Source organism: Dendronephthya gigantea, unplaced genomic scaffold (genome assembly GCF_004324835.1).
Source record: "Dendronephthya gigantea isolate DGI-Jeju-01 unplaced genomic scaffold, DenGig_1.0 000073F, whole genome shotgun sequence".
NCBI lineage: Eukaryota > Metazoa > Cnidaria > Anthozoa > Malacalcyonacea > Nephtheidae > Dendronephthya > Dendronephthya gigantea.
In genome coordinates, this window is record NW_021163083.1 from 510,038 (window position 1) to 526,836 (window position 16,799).

Below are 16,799 nucleotides of genomic sequence, written 5' to 3' on the forward strand. Positions count from 1 at the left end.
TTCCCATCACATTGGGATGATTCCCATCACATTGGGATGACTCCCATCACATTGGGATGATTCCCATCACATTGGGATGATTCCCATCACATTGGGATGATTCCTTTCATCTCAAAATGAATCTCCAAATCAGCACAAAACAAAATTCATATAAGATCAAAATATATTATTCTTTATTTCACATAAACTGTAATAATTTTGAAGAATTTCACTGCCTAAAATTCCTCCAATACACACATGTTAAAAATAGTTTAAAGGTAACGTTCGCGTGCAGAATTTCCCTCGTGCGTGTCCAAAATCTGGCAAAGAGCGTGCAAGATGGATAGACTATTTACAGCCAGCCCAATACGTGTTTGCCAACATTTGCAAGTCCAGGGATGGACAGTCACCCTAAATAGTTACTTTAAAGATTAGGCAAGTGACCGGCTTCAGTTCCGAAACGTCTTGTTAAGGAATTGCCTTCGACAATCTCGTTCAGAAGATGGAAGCGACTATTTAGCTGTTTGAAAAGCTGTGAATGCGCTGTGTGAAGTGTCACGACTATACATTGTTTTTATTGAGACTGTCCATCTATGGATACACAAATGGCGGCAACTTGGCCAAAAGTGTTGCATGTAGCATGTTTGCGATGAATAGTCGATAAATAACTGCGACTTTTCAATTGCACGAACATTGCCTAAAATAATCTTTAAAACTCGTACAGTTCACACGGAAATATTGCCCGAGTTTACCGATTCGCTAAACATGCTTCATACAACATACCGTATTTATCAAAAATGTATAAAAGCATTTAAAATACTTCATCTTGCAAAACAAGTTCACTCCATTTAGGACCAAAAAGGTGCTTCGAAAGTTAAACAGAACTCACGACACGAACTCGGGTTCTCTAAAAAAGCACATATGAACGGCCGTCTGCTAACTCAACCAATTTATCAGCGAGATTTGCGCGCATGCGTTGTTCGTCGTCGGTTCCCGCCCCGATGCAATCCGAAAAATCAGTCATCGTGGGCCCGTGCATGTGGTCACGTGAACAGCTTCGTCTTATCACAAGTGCGTAAGGCCGGCGGTTGCGCGGGACGCGATCGGAGAGGTGTGATGCATCCCGGGTATTAGTTCTTCGACCGGCGCAATCTCCGGTATATCTACAAAAGGTTGGGGAAAACTTGGCGGGGGGCGTTGGAACGAACGTTTCGTGTGCCCACCACCTGGTTGTGGTGGTCCCGGGTACGGAGCTTGGTGAGAGGCGTTCAGGTGATTATACTCATTGTCGTTGCCTGGAGACGCGAATGGTGACGTTAGGATTTCGGTGGGGGAAAACTGCACGTGTAGTGCATCGTAGGAACTCGTCGACGAAGAACCAGATGAATATGGACTTGGGGGTGCCGTGGTCCACTGTGGGATACCCCCGTGATTCAGTTTGTTATTTTGATATCTATACGCATTATTCTGCGTCGGCACCCCCTGGAAAGGCAGACCGTTGGACACTCCTCCCGGAAAACTGCGATCCCCGCTTGCAGAGTTGCAGTAATACCCAGTAGAACGCACTGGTTCAGTTTTTATGTATGAACGATTCAACATTGGTTGAGTTTGAACTGTGAGCAGCCCCGTTGGATTTGAAGCGACGTTGCCCCGTGGCAGCGGTTGGGATGACGTCATCGTCGGTTGGTGGTAACCCATTGATGGGTTGGGTCCGTTCACCACCGGACCATTTGGAACCGAAGAATTAATTCCATTACGGGGCACATGTCGGCCGGGCATTACACCCGGCGGTACGCTTGGTGGCGACACCATTCCTGTAGTACTGATACCCGAGGGAGGCATTCCTCCTGTGTGTGGCGACACCATTCCTGTAGTACCGATACCCGGGGGAGGCATTCCTCCGGTGTGTGGAATTACACCGTTGTTGCTGTATGTTGAAATCAACATGCCGGAGCTTTGGACTGGTTGTGGTTGCACTCGTACGGGCGGGTATTGCGATGTCGTTCGTTGATCACGTAACGCCCACGCATCGGGAGGTGGCACGGAGGGGTTAGGCGAGATTTCTGGAAGAGGGTAGGAGGAATCTGACGCATGCGTCAAGGGTACAGTATTGCTCTCGTCTAAGGGATCAAGGTTCAAGGAATTGACATCGATCTCGAACAGATCGCTGACCAGGTCACCTTTACCGATACCATCCAGATCAGATAATGAAGCTAAAAAAGGTTTTTTACAAAAGAAATTTTTTGGAAGTTATCAACGCCTAATTTTATCACCATATATAATATACCCAGTGCATTATCAATTGTAATATCCGAACGATGATATAACAGCAGAAAGGGGAATACGAACCTCTTGGGTCCCACGTGGCCTCATTCGCCTCAAACAAAGCCTCAGTGTTCAAATCCCAGGGCAGGTCCTCTGGGGGAAATGGGTCAGAAGTACAAGAGGTAGTCGGTAGACCAGGGCCGACGAGAGACGGGGACACATTGGAATCTAAAAGAGACAAAACGCATACGCTGCAATTCATGTACAAGTATAACCAACCCAAATAGTGTTTAATATTCAGGCTGTGATATTTCAAACGTAATGTCAAGTCGGGCCTACGAAGCAGTTTTCTTATAACACTGTTTTCAAAATTGCCTAAATATCGTTTCAGATTCTTCTGGACACAAACTCTAGTTCATACTCATTTAGAAGCACTGTTGACAAATATTTGGTTAGATGTAAACAAATTTTGTCTTCCATGCACTAGCGACAGGACAATAGCTTTAGGAAAAACATGAGTTCAAACACGGCGTTTGTTGGTTAGCATCACAGATTGAACACCGCAGAAAAAGAGGAATGTGATTTGTATACCTGGTGAAAGTCCAGTCGTGTGCGGTTGGGGTCCATTATGACTACCCACAGGGACATTGGACGGTGGCGGTGAATTGATCTGCAGATGACTGAGCAGCGATACAGGTGAGGTAGGAACGATTCCTAGATCACGTTCTCTTCGTCTCACTTCTTCATCGCCTTCCTCGTCCCTGGGTACGATAAACGAGCATACTTTAGAATCAACCATGTCATGCCCAGTGAACTCTATAGCTAAGATTTTAGCTCGAAACTCTGAAGTTCAACAGTCTTGCCTTGAACCAAACTACATTAAACTCTGTAACAAGTTCTTTGCGAGTATCTCTGCATGCAATACTAAACTGATACAGCTCTTGTATAAATAATCATTGTGGGCATTAACTTAGAAAAACCACATCAGCCCCAACTGTTTTTAATATTCTATCAGTGTTACATTTTCTCATCAACAATAAACATTTCGAACATTCTTACTTGTTCTGCTGAAAGTTGGAGTCTTCATACTTGTGCATTAATTACCTAAACTGAACTAACTTTACTAACACTGAATAGTTCTATCTTTCTTACTTTTTCTCCATAACCATAAAGTTAGGGTCTTCATACTGCTGATTCACTTAAACTGAACTAAAATCCACCATTTCTAAACTGCAGTTCTAAACTGTCAAGGGTCATCCTAAATTACCAGCGCAATCGCAAAACTAGATCTCGGTGAACTTACGTTAGAGGTTTGTTTGTTGTGATGACAAAATCTGGCCGGTTATTCTTGAAGATCACTTGTCCGCTTCCACTTAGCCATTGCCATTTCATTTGCTTGTTCAACCAGCGAAAAACTCCTTCGCACTTCCCAGTTGACATGACTGCAATTTACAAAAAGGAACAACTTATCACCGGGTTATCTAGGTAATGACTGAATGCACCATATATAGGCACTAATGGAAATCTGTGTACAATACTTGTTGTGAAAGGGCATTAGAGGTCATTTGTGTACACGTTTTGTGCTATACTTACGGTCTTGATGCATTTTTCGGAGAACTGGAATGTCATCGTAATGCATCATACAGTAACTCGATTGGGTTTGAATATCTTTCTTGGTATATCCAACGATTTGCCTCCCCCTGGAATGAATACATGATAAATCATTAAACACAACATACAAATGAGGTGAGAACAATTTAACCTAACCTGGATTCGGTTCATTCAACAGGATGGATGTCTTAGAATTCATCCGTGTGGTAAGTTGTTATAAATGTAAGTTTGAACCGGCGTAAATTTGTATAGGTAATCATGCAATGGCGAATACAACTTGGGTGTAATAGTACGAATGATGATTGAACATTTTGCCTAAAATTGGACGAGCCACCAAAATGGGGAGACACAGCAAGCTTCCCTCACAAGAGAAAGAGCAATTATAGTGTAGAGCTCTTACTTTTGATCAATGTCCACAAACGTGAGGTCGAGTTTGTTTTTCGTGCAAAACAACATGGATTTCATTCGCACTTCGATAATGGAGGTGGTCATTTCCAGAGGTGAACAGATCAGGAACAGCGCCATCTGGGGGCAAGTTGAGTCAGGCACATCAACCTGACGCAGGCGGCCATGACACCTGAACGGCTAGAAACATAAAAATATTCAATGACATATGACAATTGTTTGTGCTTTAAGGCTATTTACACTTGCAAATCTTGCTGTGATGTTCTTCTTTGGATGGATCTTAATACCAGGGAAATCTGTTGGATAATTCTAAGTCTGTGGTAAAGTATAATGCAAAATTACCTTGAAAAATCCTGCATTCGTGTTTAGGATGCATTTAAACCGACACACGAAAGACCGTTCTTTGTTTAAGTCTTTTCCTACAAAGAGAATTTAAAACGTCGACTCTATGATACTAAGATTATATACTAACTAAGGCCTTGTGCAAACATGAAGCTGGTAAAGTTATCGTTCCTTCTACATAGAGTTCAGTGTACACTCACCGTTTTCACCCCCTGCATTGTCGCTCGTTTCGGCAGCAGATTCGTCGCTATCATCGGTAATATCTCGTATTTTCTAACAAAAAAAAATATTAAAGGTTTAAAAAGCGGTTTGAATTTGACTGCTTGAATATTCGGCGTACCGGTTCAGTAGGAGTGGGAACGAGCTTGAGGTTGTTCTCAATCATCTGCTGATCGTCAGCATGAACGAATCGTAGAAAATCTTGGTGTATCACGCTCGCCTGAAAACAGATAGAGATATGATTACAAAACTGCTTTAGCTTAGATGCCCTCTCCTGTAGTAACATTCAGTCAATAAGATATAAAACAGTTTAGAACCGATGCATGGAACTACATCCAGTATAAATAATAATAAATAACCTAGTGGTTTACCTGCGACACTCCAAGAAAATTACTTATAGTCTCAGAGGCATAAAACACTTCTCCATCTTGGGTAAGAACCATCAAAAACCCATCAAGTGCCTATCATTAAATATTTAAAGCAAGACTTCAATATACACACAATTGTAAATGCTAGACGCTTCCACATGTTATTTTGATTGTAACAGTGTAATAACCATCATTCACTGACATGGACGTTCAGAACATACCTCCAACAACAGGTCACTGACAGCCCCTGTCTTTTCAAACTCATCTGACTTTGATGAATCTGTATTTAACTTCGAACCAACATTCAGACCTGTAAAAAGTGAAATGTTATCATATTTAGTACGAGCACCATTGACAGGTGTTCTACAACCACTTATTTATCAGCTGAAATGGACTTCCTCCGAATTCGTTTATAGTTTTTATAATCACACTACCAAAAGAATACTGAAATCCCACTCCTTTACGAAAAACTATTTAATCAAAGACCCACGAAGAATAAAAATATAAAATAATACGAATAATACTGGTTTTGCGATGCCGGAAGGTATCAAGCCGGGAGGATTTTGATCACTTGAAAAGATATTTGAATAAAGTTACCACCCACCTTTGAAAAAGTTCTTGGTTCGTAAATAGCTTGCACTGAGGCGCAACACTGAAAGTTTGTCAAGTTTCGCGATGACCTCCGGCGGAAATGGTAACAGCTTCGCGAGGTTGTCCAATTCAACATTTACACGATCACGATGTCGTTTCGATGGATTCAACGAGCCCTTCAGACTATATGAAGAAGAAAATCTATTTAGCAATGACAAGAATGATAAATATATATTAGCTCACGCTCACGCAGTCTATAAATCGTTGCAGCGAGGCTGACACAACAATCGTCAATTAACATTTACAAGCAATCAATTTTTCGGTGATAAAAGTGGATGAGCCCCGCTCATCAAATTATAAATTTCAAATGTTTCCCATGTTCCAGAGTACGAACTTGAGCAGTTCATTTGTAAGTACAGCAAAACAAATTGATGTCAATTATTAATGACAATAATGATATTTCATAGGCCCAGGAAACAATATCATATATTTCTAACGGAGTCTACTTTATCTTAAGTGTGCTTGGTAGAGGTTGAGTTGAGTTTTCCGACGAGAATCGCTTAATTTCCCAGCGAAAGTTATGTAATATATCATTGATGACACTTTAGAAGCTTGATCGATTGCACTCAGAATAATAGCGAGAGAAATATTGTTAGTAGAGCGATGGTTTTCTTTGGCAAAGGAAATCCGCTAAGCAACACTGCCGCAACTGAAATTGTATACAATCACCTCGTGATAATATTTTTATGACGATTGTCGTATTCAGACAAACAAGCAAATTCTTGAGCCCGATTTGCGGGTTGCATAAGCGAGCGCAACCCGCGCACGCCTGCGACTGCATGTTTATATGTTTATTTACATAAACTTGTGGTTACGCTTAGCAACAGGTCTCTGTGGGTCAGTAATCAGAGACCCACACCGAAGTCACGTAGACTGCAAATTGCGCTCATACTCTGGTTAAAAAAACTCTTCCATCAGGCGCGAGATTTCCAAGATTTACGCGAATTCGATCCGCAAATTACAAGAAAGCATTCGTCTGCGTTAGGTCAACGTTGTGTGGACCTTCCGTGACTTCTTCAAATCGCGTGCGTCACTTGGAAAATTCCGCATGAAAACCCATCGAAAAGCACTTAAAAATCTCAAGACTAACCGGATTATTCCTACGCTTTTGTTTTATAACTACCAAGCAATATAGCACAACTTGAAAGATATTAACACCGGTATTCTGAACGCACGCTCTCGCCTAATGAGTGACAGATTAGAATCACGGTATTTATTTTCACCATTTCTTTGAAAAAATATTTCAAGAATCGAAGGAAAGCGCTGTTCGGTATCCACACCGCTCGCGTCAGCCAATTCGTGTGGAGGAAGCTACTAAATTTAACATCTTTATCAACGAGAATAAACACGAGAATGATATATTAAGCATATGAGACGGGGTGTCGCGGGAAAAATTCGCACAGCTCAACACAAGCTAATCGTGACAGTGTTTGTCTAATCCAAATAAGGAATGGATAGTACTATGGATTTTTAACCCGGGCTAATCCTGGGGTGTCTGTTATCGACGTAAGTGCTGCGCATATAAGCGCCTGTGCGTTATTAAATGCTATGGGGGCAAAAGCTCGACAATAACATATAATATTTCTTAATCGCCAACACTTGTATCAGTCAAGAATAATATCACACGGTAACATAAATAGTTAGTGACTTGTTAAGAGCTTTGATGTGGCCAAGCAAAGCGTCTGCACGCAACTAAGATTTGCGTTAAGTGCTGCGCAAATGGTCGCCAAATTCGGAGAAGCGCTGACGAAAACTTAGCTGGAAGACGTAATGCGATTTCTCGTATCTACGAACTCGCAGAAAACACATTTTTCTATCAATGCAATGTTATCCGGGACGCATGCTAATTTTCCGCGTGGGTGTCCTTGTAGAGTAAACCTTTACCAAAGATAGAACGAGCGATAAACAATAGTTTTTGAGAAGGCCTTTTCTCTGGGAACGAAGAAAGATAACATCTATTTGCATTTTTCATTCACACCGACTCTTCATTGTTACATCGTGGGGTTGGGGGGAGGGCGTGACGTGCGCGTGGAGGAGGCAGTAATCTTCACGCCCGACAAACCCACGCGGTTTGCCCAAACTCTGTCTCTTGCCCGAAGGGCTAAGATAAGCAAGCGTAGGAAGCAGCTTCAAGTTGAAGGACGAAACTCAAAGATAAGGGCCGCCCCTATCGCAATTAGAACACGCATGTTTTCCATTGTTTTACTTAGGGAATTGGGGCATGTTGAAGCGAGGATTGCCGACTTCCTTTTCGCAAGGGCAAAGATTGAGAGGCATTGTTTCCTTTGGTCGGAAATCACATAAAAAATTCTATGAAGCAGACTTGAGATTACAATCAGTTTTAATTAATCAGCGTGTTAAGACGCAGTTTCAGACTCTTCGAGGAGCTCTTCGTTGTCCATATGCAGATGACAACACGCCGTCATGTGTCTGTTTTCTCTTGATAATAGCGAGGACTTAAGATTGGAAAAGAATTAGAGATGAGAGATGCAGTTTCGCTGTTTGCTCCCGCAAGCGATCAGCCACCATCTGTCGCTCTCGAAACCAACAACCAGGCAAAGACCACCAATGTATGTACACAGCCTACCCCTCCAGGGGAGGAGGTGGTGGTTCCGGAATCAGATCGTAAATGGTCGAGTGCTAACGGATTTTGCAACTGTAATTAATGCAAGAAGCGGCTGAGCAATCAAAGGATAAATGCAGAACCTCCGTATTCAATTAACAAGCACTTTGAGAAATGGCAGGCGCTTCGTTCGGGATATACGCTTTGATGAGTTTGTTTATACTCTTATATATACAGCTAATTTAGAAAAGATTTTGTATACGAAAGCCTTACACCATTGAAAATTAGCCCGCAAGGTAGCTATGATCAATATCTGCCTGTTTGGAGCCCAAATTTCCACCATTTGCTAAGGAACAAGCACTTCTAGATTGATTATATAAGTGTTTACTCATAAGCTTTAGCAACGTGCCAGAAACATTCTGCTAATGGGACACGAAAAAGGAAATTTCCCATCATTTTTTCCCGCTCAATGCTTGAAGCTGTTGAAGGACAGCAATCATCTGTGCATGAAATGTCAAGTTGCTTTTCATTCTGACGAAGACCCTCGGGTCGAGGCGTTGATAAGTCTTCTTAGGAAGTTGATAGAAAAAATTCGACCATTAGCTCGATCTGGATACGCCCAAAGACTGCGACCTGAAGGCCTGTATGTCGAGATTTTGGTAGATTTTAATGCCATTCTCATTTTTATATGTGCCAAAAAAAGCTATACGCAAAATCACACACATGCATCTAGGTGATCTTCGTGGGTTTCTACAGAGTTTCTTCAGGATTTTTTGAGCTGTCATTCGCCCTGTGCTAGATTGATTGGAGCGATACCCTTGTCAGGTTAAATCAATTTCATCTCCTGTTCTCAAAAGCTAAAAAACCGAGGCGTCTGAATATGAAACGATAAGAAGAAACAAAGATAAGGGCAGAATATGAAGGTGTTGACTCCACTTTTCAAAATGATTTATAGCAATCTGTGCGTTGAATGCCTTTAACATCCAATACGAAGCATCGGTTCTCTTTATGTGATCAATTTTAATATTGTTACAGTGTCATTTGGCGAGGCAATATCATTGTTTATGCCCTTCAAATACTTGAATATTATTTGCTAACACTTGCACACGCAGTGACTCGCTAATGAAAAACGTTGAAACGGAAGTCCTTGTTGATTATATGGCTAAATATTGCATCAGCTAAATTAATGTCTGAGAGGGGATGAATTAGGAGCTTTAACCATAGCGCAAAAGACAAGGAAATTAGGGTAGGTGATGAACTCAGGGGATTGTAATGGTCACAGGTTGTTTATTTAAGTAGCCCTATATATACCTCGTTGTCTTCGATTGTAAAGAGGGTTTAAGGGGTTTATATTAACAGTAGTTAAAATTCGAGGGAATTTCACTTTTCAAACACGGCTAAGTGCAGGCGAGTCAACAGCTTGTAATCGAGGCGAACAATGTCATCCATTCGAAAAACTTCGACCGTCAGACATTTTTCCAAGATAACGATTCGAAAATTGCATTTATTTGCGCGATATAGAGGCGAGATTTTTCCTTGTCCGCACTATGGGTAAATATAAACACAATCAGCTGTAATCAATGAATAAAAATCAGCTTTGATTAGAACCTTTTGCATGATGAAACATTTCTCAAAGAACGATAAGGAAGCGTTGAACGTGGGAGGGGGGAAGTTGATTTTTGCATGCTAGGCAGTTGCCTTTCTACCTCCTACAATACAACAAGTGACTGAAGCGAGCGAGCCGCTTCATTCCAAAGATGTTTAATTAATAATATGATAATAAAATATGTAGACGGACTGTTTCGTTCTGTAAATGAAACATCAGTACTTTACACAAAGTCTGTGTCGAAAAAAGAGCACCATGACCAACACCTTTCATCACGAAGTAAACTACACCAAACTCAAGAATTCTTTTTTTAATTTTCGCGACAAACTTTGAAAGATGAGAAGTGCAATATCTCTATACATGAAATAACAGAAAATGTAAACTTATTGTTTGTCCACTGTTTTTGGCTCGTACCAAAAAAATCCTCACACACAACCGCTAACAATTGCGACGTCTTTTTAACCTAATATTTGGTATATTCTTCCTAAATTTTTAATCAGGTCTCATATACACATTCAGTTATGCACATTACTCATTACTCCGACATGAGTCTTTTTTTAAATATTCGAGAAGATTCCATTTTTGTCCCACTTGACAAGCTGGCGTCCTCGGAGCTCGAAAAAGGCGTATTTAAAATACCGTCAAAATTCCCCAGACGAACTTAGCCGACTGCGGAAGACGGAAAGCGTTTAATCATGGATTAGCCAAACTATTCGACAGCGTCTATAAGACTATATGAATGCTATTAACCTATTGACTGGCAATGATCTGAACCATGCATGCACTAGGCAGCAGCAGGTAATACCCGGTTATGTAAAACCACTTGGTTTAAAACCTCAATGTTTTCAATAGCCAGGATGCTATCACATTGTCATGGCGATAAGCTGCCTCCGAGACACGATCAGGTTCACATTTAATAACATCCACTTGATATACAATTATTTTTCAACGCTCGTTTCGCTTTGCTTTTGAATTTATAACGCCCATGCATTCGCTGCTATTGTAATAATTGATGTCAAATTGTCTATAATTTGTTTCCCCTGAGGCGATATTCTGATGGAAATGGATGGTTGTGTCGGAGCCGTGACACTTCATTTTTGGAATGATGCTTTGTTTACAGACTAAAAAGAGGTCTTAAAAAAGAAACCACTCGAATGAATGGAATGTTCCTCGCGCTATATCAAACTTATGCCTCTAAAATAAACAGGAACAGGCTGCCCAATGAAACAGTGTAATCGAACACCTTGTGAAAATCGATCTGGGTATATCCAATCTCAAACAACTAAACTCCCAGACGAAGTGCCTTCTCGAAAAGTCGAGATGTCGCTATTTTTCCGGTAGTCCATCACAAATGACATAAGACGATTCATCTTTCAAGAATCCGCCGAACCACTTGCCTATACGAGATATTAATATCCCATGATAACATGAACCATGCTCTGCCATGAAGAATACGGTTTCATATTACATAACCTCCAAAATTCAATTAAATGACATGGAATTTTGAATAGAAATCACTTGCCAAAAATACGACTGTAAAGTTGTAATGGATGGCCTGCTCAAACATACTTTAAGAGTTCCTTTTTTTCAACAATGTTTTTAACTTCTTCAATTTTCTTCCTCAAGGCCAAGGCCAAGATTTTTAAACTTATTGTAACCTACATAGACCTTTCAAATGATATTCTGCATAGTTAAAACGGTTTAAAACCATAGTTTAGAAGTTGATATACTTTATAACAAAAGCCAATAGGTGAAGACGGTTAAAGATTAAATACTATAGCTTACAATAGTTCAAAAACTATAGCTAATGATAGTTTCATCACACGTTAGTTTAAACCATGGGTTATACTGCATTTATCACAAGTTGAAATACGGAAGAATAGTTAAATTAAAACAACGTCAATTAGTAGGGCTCTAAGGCTAAGTAACGTCATTTGTCTTTATTCAGTAACCCAATTGGTCATGCATTTAAAATAACCTTGAACTAATACAGGAAATGAAAGGTTTGACGGAAAAACTTAGGAAAAAAGACTGTTGTTTGTTTCCTCTTGAGAAACGGAGAACCATGAACAGTTAATATATGTTTTCATCCTTAATAAGACCTTTGTCATATAAAGGATCAACCTTTGTGGTGCAATACTCCAGCATATGATAAAGAATTATGGCAGAGTTGAAATATATCACTTATTTATTCATATCATAACAAGAATTTCCCCTCATGAGTAAATGTACCTGTCATTAGAAAGAGAAAAACAGCAAATTGAGTGTGATTAGGCTAATTAGCTGACAGGTAATTTGGAATCATATAATTTATCTTAACTGATAGCTAGCTGAGGAACATATGGAAGCAACTAGCATCCTTTTGGATGTTAAAACAGTTGAGGAATGGTTGATGAGTTGTAAACTCCTGCTACAATACAATAATTATAAAAGCAAGTGAACATGGTGTGGTGGATGAACAAGGTGGATATGATTTTCATATAGTCATCAAAGTTTCTGAGTGAACTTCTATAATTTAGGTAATCAATCCACCAGAGCATTCATGAAGACAAAAGAATGTTTTGTTTGTCACACATTAAGACCTAAGCACCATAAACAACTAATTGTATGTATTACAAACAAGCCTATGTTATCTAAAGCATGGATCTTTTGTGCTGCAATATTCAGAATTTAAGGAAGCTAAGCGTAACAGCTGTATAGCATTTGCTCGGCAGAAAATTGGAAAGCCAATATATCTTCAATATGACATGCTGTCAAGTATGCACTTTATACATTTGTCTTGGAAGCATTCCTTCTGAGTATGAGCCAAGCAGTTTGTTGTCCCCAATATATTCTATATACTAAATATGACTTAATAGTAAAAACCTATTTCACATACAATAAACCATGATTATATTTCATTCAAATTTCATTGCAATACCCGGGCACAGGAAAGACTTAAGTTCTGCATCTTTGCTTTTGAATGTCAATGTGAATATGTGCTGTAATAGTGGGAATGTTTTGTTTTGTGCACAAGCACATGATAAGCTTGACAAATCAAACTTTGAAAGATCAATGCACGTGAAATTTTCAGAAAGCAGTTACATTAATTTGTCTTAGTTGCATGAAATTAACTAAGTAAACAAAGAAAATTACTTTGTTAAATATCTAAGGAAATGACACTATTTTTCAATTGTCAACGCACAATACGCTGTAACAATTTATTTCCAGCAATTCTAAAACAATAGTTGAAATTTTGTTCACAACTCAAATCTACAAAGGCTAGAGAATTTGAGGTAGTATTTGGCAAAATTATATTATAGATGCATCTCAAAGTTATTGACAAATACTAAAAGAGCATCTGCTCTGTGTGTACTATATATTAGATCAAGGCATTAACTGTTATCCTATATTAATTAAAAAACCAGGGAATAATAGAATTTTGATTTTGACAATAAGTTGTAATACAATTTTGATGGACTAACTTAAAAGTTCACTAACAGGTTCAGATAAATTACAACCTTAATTCTTAATTCGCTTTGCCCCAAAGGCAACTAGCTGTGTTTGAAATGCAAAGTGTCTTCAATAGAGAGCTCTCATTGACTGGCAAAAAAAATTATCCCACATACTAAAGGGCTAAGAGTGGTTTCATGGTAGTTGATGTAATATTCGATAAAAAATCCTCAAGGGGCAAGTCACACATCCCTAACACCATCACGACACATAGCATGAGCAGTTTCCAGGAGCGCAATCATTAAAGTACATTTGTTCCATTGCTTTATGAGAAGAAAGGAAACAACTGACAAAACCTCAGATTAAATGCTTAATCCTCTTTGTCTTGAAAACAAAACAGAGCTATTTGCTCCCCACCTAAATGCATGTCATGACCCCTTATTGAGTAAGCCAAAGCAAATGGAAAATTTCTATCACAAATCAGTGATTAGATACACTTAGGAACTAAAAGCTAGCATCTTTGAATGTACAAATTCAGCCAAAGATTTGATGATAAGCAGTGGATGGAGACTAGATCTAAATCTAGGGTGGTTTTTTACCTATATCGAAAAGTGAAACCATGTTTTTAATCCAAAACAAGATAGCTTTAATTTTTAATCATCAACAAATAGTTTGAAATACATTACAATGCGACACAGACGGTTTATAGCCGCGTAGTTAAAACTTAAATTTACTATAAGACGAGAATTCAAAGCTACATCATTAGTAAATATTGCTCGTTAATCGTTAGTGTTGAGTATATGAAATTTACTTGCGACAAATTCGACAAATCCTTCGAAAGAAGTTGTCCCAAATTTCACATTTGTAACAAATTCAACATAATTTTTTAAGTTTCCATTGAAAGGCAGTAACTAGAGAAATACTTTAGACCACATAAAACATAATTCGAGGGTTCTTTTCCTGTTAAAATTAGTCGGGCCAAGAAGCTTTTGTGCGGTCTGCGAGTGTGTACTATCTCCCGTGTTCATGGACCTTGATTTAAAACCATACCGTAAATAAGTCAAAACCTATATCTTATCTAATGCGTTTTCTCTCATCGCCATTTCTAATCGACAGGCGGAGATAAAGCGTATCGAAAACAGGAAACTGGCAAAAACATATGAAGAACACAAAGGCATGCAGAAAACACTTGTGAAAGCCAAAATATATATGCAATTTATATGTCGTCAACGGCGCCGTAGCTCGTGAAAAATACCCTGACTAATGTGTAAATGCGTTATATGCGAAAACGGTTCGTTTTAAAACGGTTTATCGTCTTAAATAGCCGTTCAAACGTTGTTTACGGAGGCGAGAAGTGGTGCTGCGAAGATAACAACGTTCAAACAGCTATGCTCTGCAAGCTCCCAGGGGAATGTATTATTTAATACTTTCGCCTGAAAAATCGATAACACTGATTTCATTTGGCCGTGGTGATATACTTTATAAACGTTCTCTGTAATACAGCGATTGTTTATTCAACAATTTGCAGTACAAAGAGGACAGACGAATGTACAAATTTCGGGATGAAATGTTGATATTTGTAATGGCGCGTCTACCAGACACTCGCCGGGCTATTCAACGAGGACAATTCCTGCCCGACCAGACATCTTAAGCGCTCTTGCGGTTCAAATCAAAGCAATAATTCATAAAGATACTTCGAAAGACACGTTTTGTCCATCGGCAAGCAATATTGAAACATCGATTGCCGAAAACATCTACATTCACCTAGCCTATATCACATTGTCTTGTGTGATGCCGAATTTCAAATACCGATTGTCCGCTTTTCATCGCTTTTTTATCGTCCTCATTCAACCCCAAACACGTAATATAGTAAATAAGACATACCTGGGTCTCCTAGCCTTCTTTCTTGTACTCATTGCAGCGAAATTTCGATAAGAAAAGCGCCAAAAATCGTTTTCAAAACATGGAATTGGATGCTTTTGCGTCGAACGTAACCACAGCAGATCAGCAACACAATAGCCTCGCTCTGATTGGTGGAAAATTTGCCTTCGTCATAGATTATCAACACCGTGTAGCATTTGCAGTCATAATATATATTATTCAGTTATTCAATGGCCATAATACATTGTAAATATTAAATACCCTAGTTGTATGCGCGTATATTTTCCTGTCAATGCAAGATAACTCTCCAAGATAATAAAAAAATATGTAAAATCAATTACAACATCGGCCAGTTTCTTTATTCCGGGCAAAAAAAGCGTGTAATTGTGCTCTCAATGCTGCGGTTTGTGCTTTGTCACTTTGTTTTGAACAATTTCATTAATTGTTTTCATCGCAATTCCCTGTTTGTTTGACTTTAAGGAATTAGTGCATTTTTTCACTTGAATCTTTGAACGCAGCACGTCGTGTATCAAGTTCCTTGGCAGTCGTATTACGAGCGATTTAACGACGGATGAAATTGGGCGGTGAAAATTACTGACTACCGCGGCTTGTGGGAAGCCACCAATTTGAAAATTTAATTTCACGTATTTTGTTTTATTTATGCAATTAACTTCGGTGGTTTTCAAGCGACAGAGCTTCAAAAAATGCTTAAAATGATAAATTGTACGTACTGTACCGAAACGAATGTACAGAAGACAAGTGTTTACAAGTTCATCTTAGATAGTTCAATTAAGTTATCGTTTATTCCAAATCCGTTGTTTGGGGTCTCTATGGGGCATAATAACAATTATAAGACCTAAAAATACCAGATCCTATGTACGACGGAAGACTTGACACGTGGGCGTATATAGTCTGATCGGGATGTCCAAAGATTCCAGACATTTCTATTTTGTTTATGTTGGACAGATCGTCCGGTTAATGTTACTCAAATTTTAGAATACGGTATGATAAATCATGTGGAATATGCTCAAAATGACAAGCAAAATGACGTATGCTACAATCGATACTTGTGAATTTTCATTGCGCGTTAAATGAAGTTCCAACACAGGGGTCACAAACTTTTTGCCGGCTCGTAATCACAACATGGCTGACAACAAAGGGAGTGGGAAAACGTAAGATAAACAAATATATAAACTTACATAGAGCATTTATTGAACTGCGCCGGAAATTATGAGTTTGCAGTCCTAAATAGCGGCGAATCATAGTCAAGACAAAATATAAATGACAGCCGAGAAGATTTCTTGCCGGAAATATCAAAAGTCTGTGTCATTTACCTTGGCTGGAAATTTGACCCGCCGCCATCTTGGGTACTCCAAATTCGTCGAATAATTTCCGGTTGGTTTTCATGCCTACTTTTGAGTTTATTCATGTCTGTGGGCGATACGATTTCTACAAACCCGACACTAAAAAGTGAAGT

At 39.2% G+C, this 16,799-nt stretch overlaps 1 protein-coding gene across 1 annotated transcript; it reads right to left on the reverse strand.

Moving 5' to 3' along the window:
• Window positions 1-151: 151 nt before the first annotated feature.
• Window positions 152-16,699, reverse strand: LOC114531676. Its single transcript, XM_028553289.1, has 14 exons — window positions 16,657-16,699; window positions 15,326-15,467; window positions 5,794-5,963; window positions 5,411-5,499; window positions 5,193-5,282; window positions 4,943-5,041; window positions 4,803-4,875; window positions 4,603-4,679; window positions 4,256-4,440; window positions 3,838-3,944; window positions 3,548-3,686; window positions 2,836-3,005; window positions 2,329-2,472; window positions 152-2,192 (listed from the first exon to the last, which is right to left on the reverse strand). The coding sequence occupies exons 1-14, from the start codon at window positions 16,682-16,684 to the stop codon at window positions 1,045-1,047; spliced, it is 2,661 nt and encodes an 886-aa protein (XP_028409090.1). The 5' UTR covers window positions 16,685-16,699; the 3' UTR covers window positions 152-1,044.
• Between the last annotated feature and the right edge of the window lie 100 nt (window positions 16,700-16,799).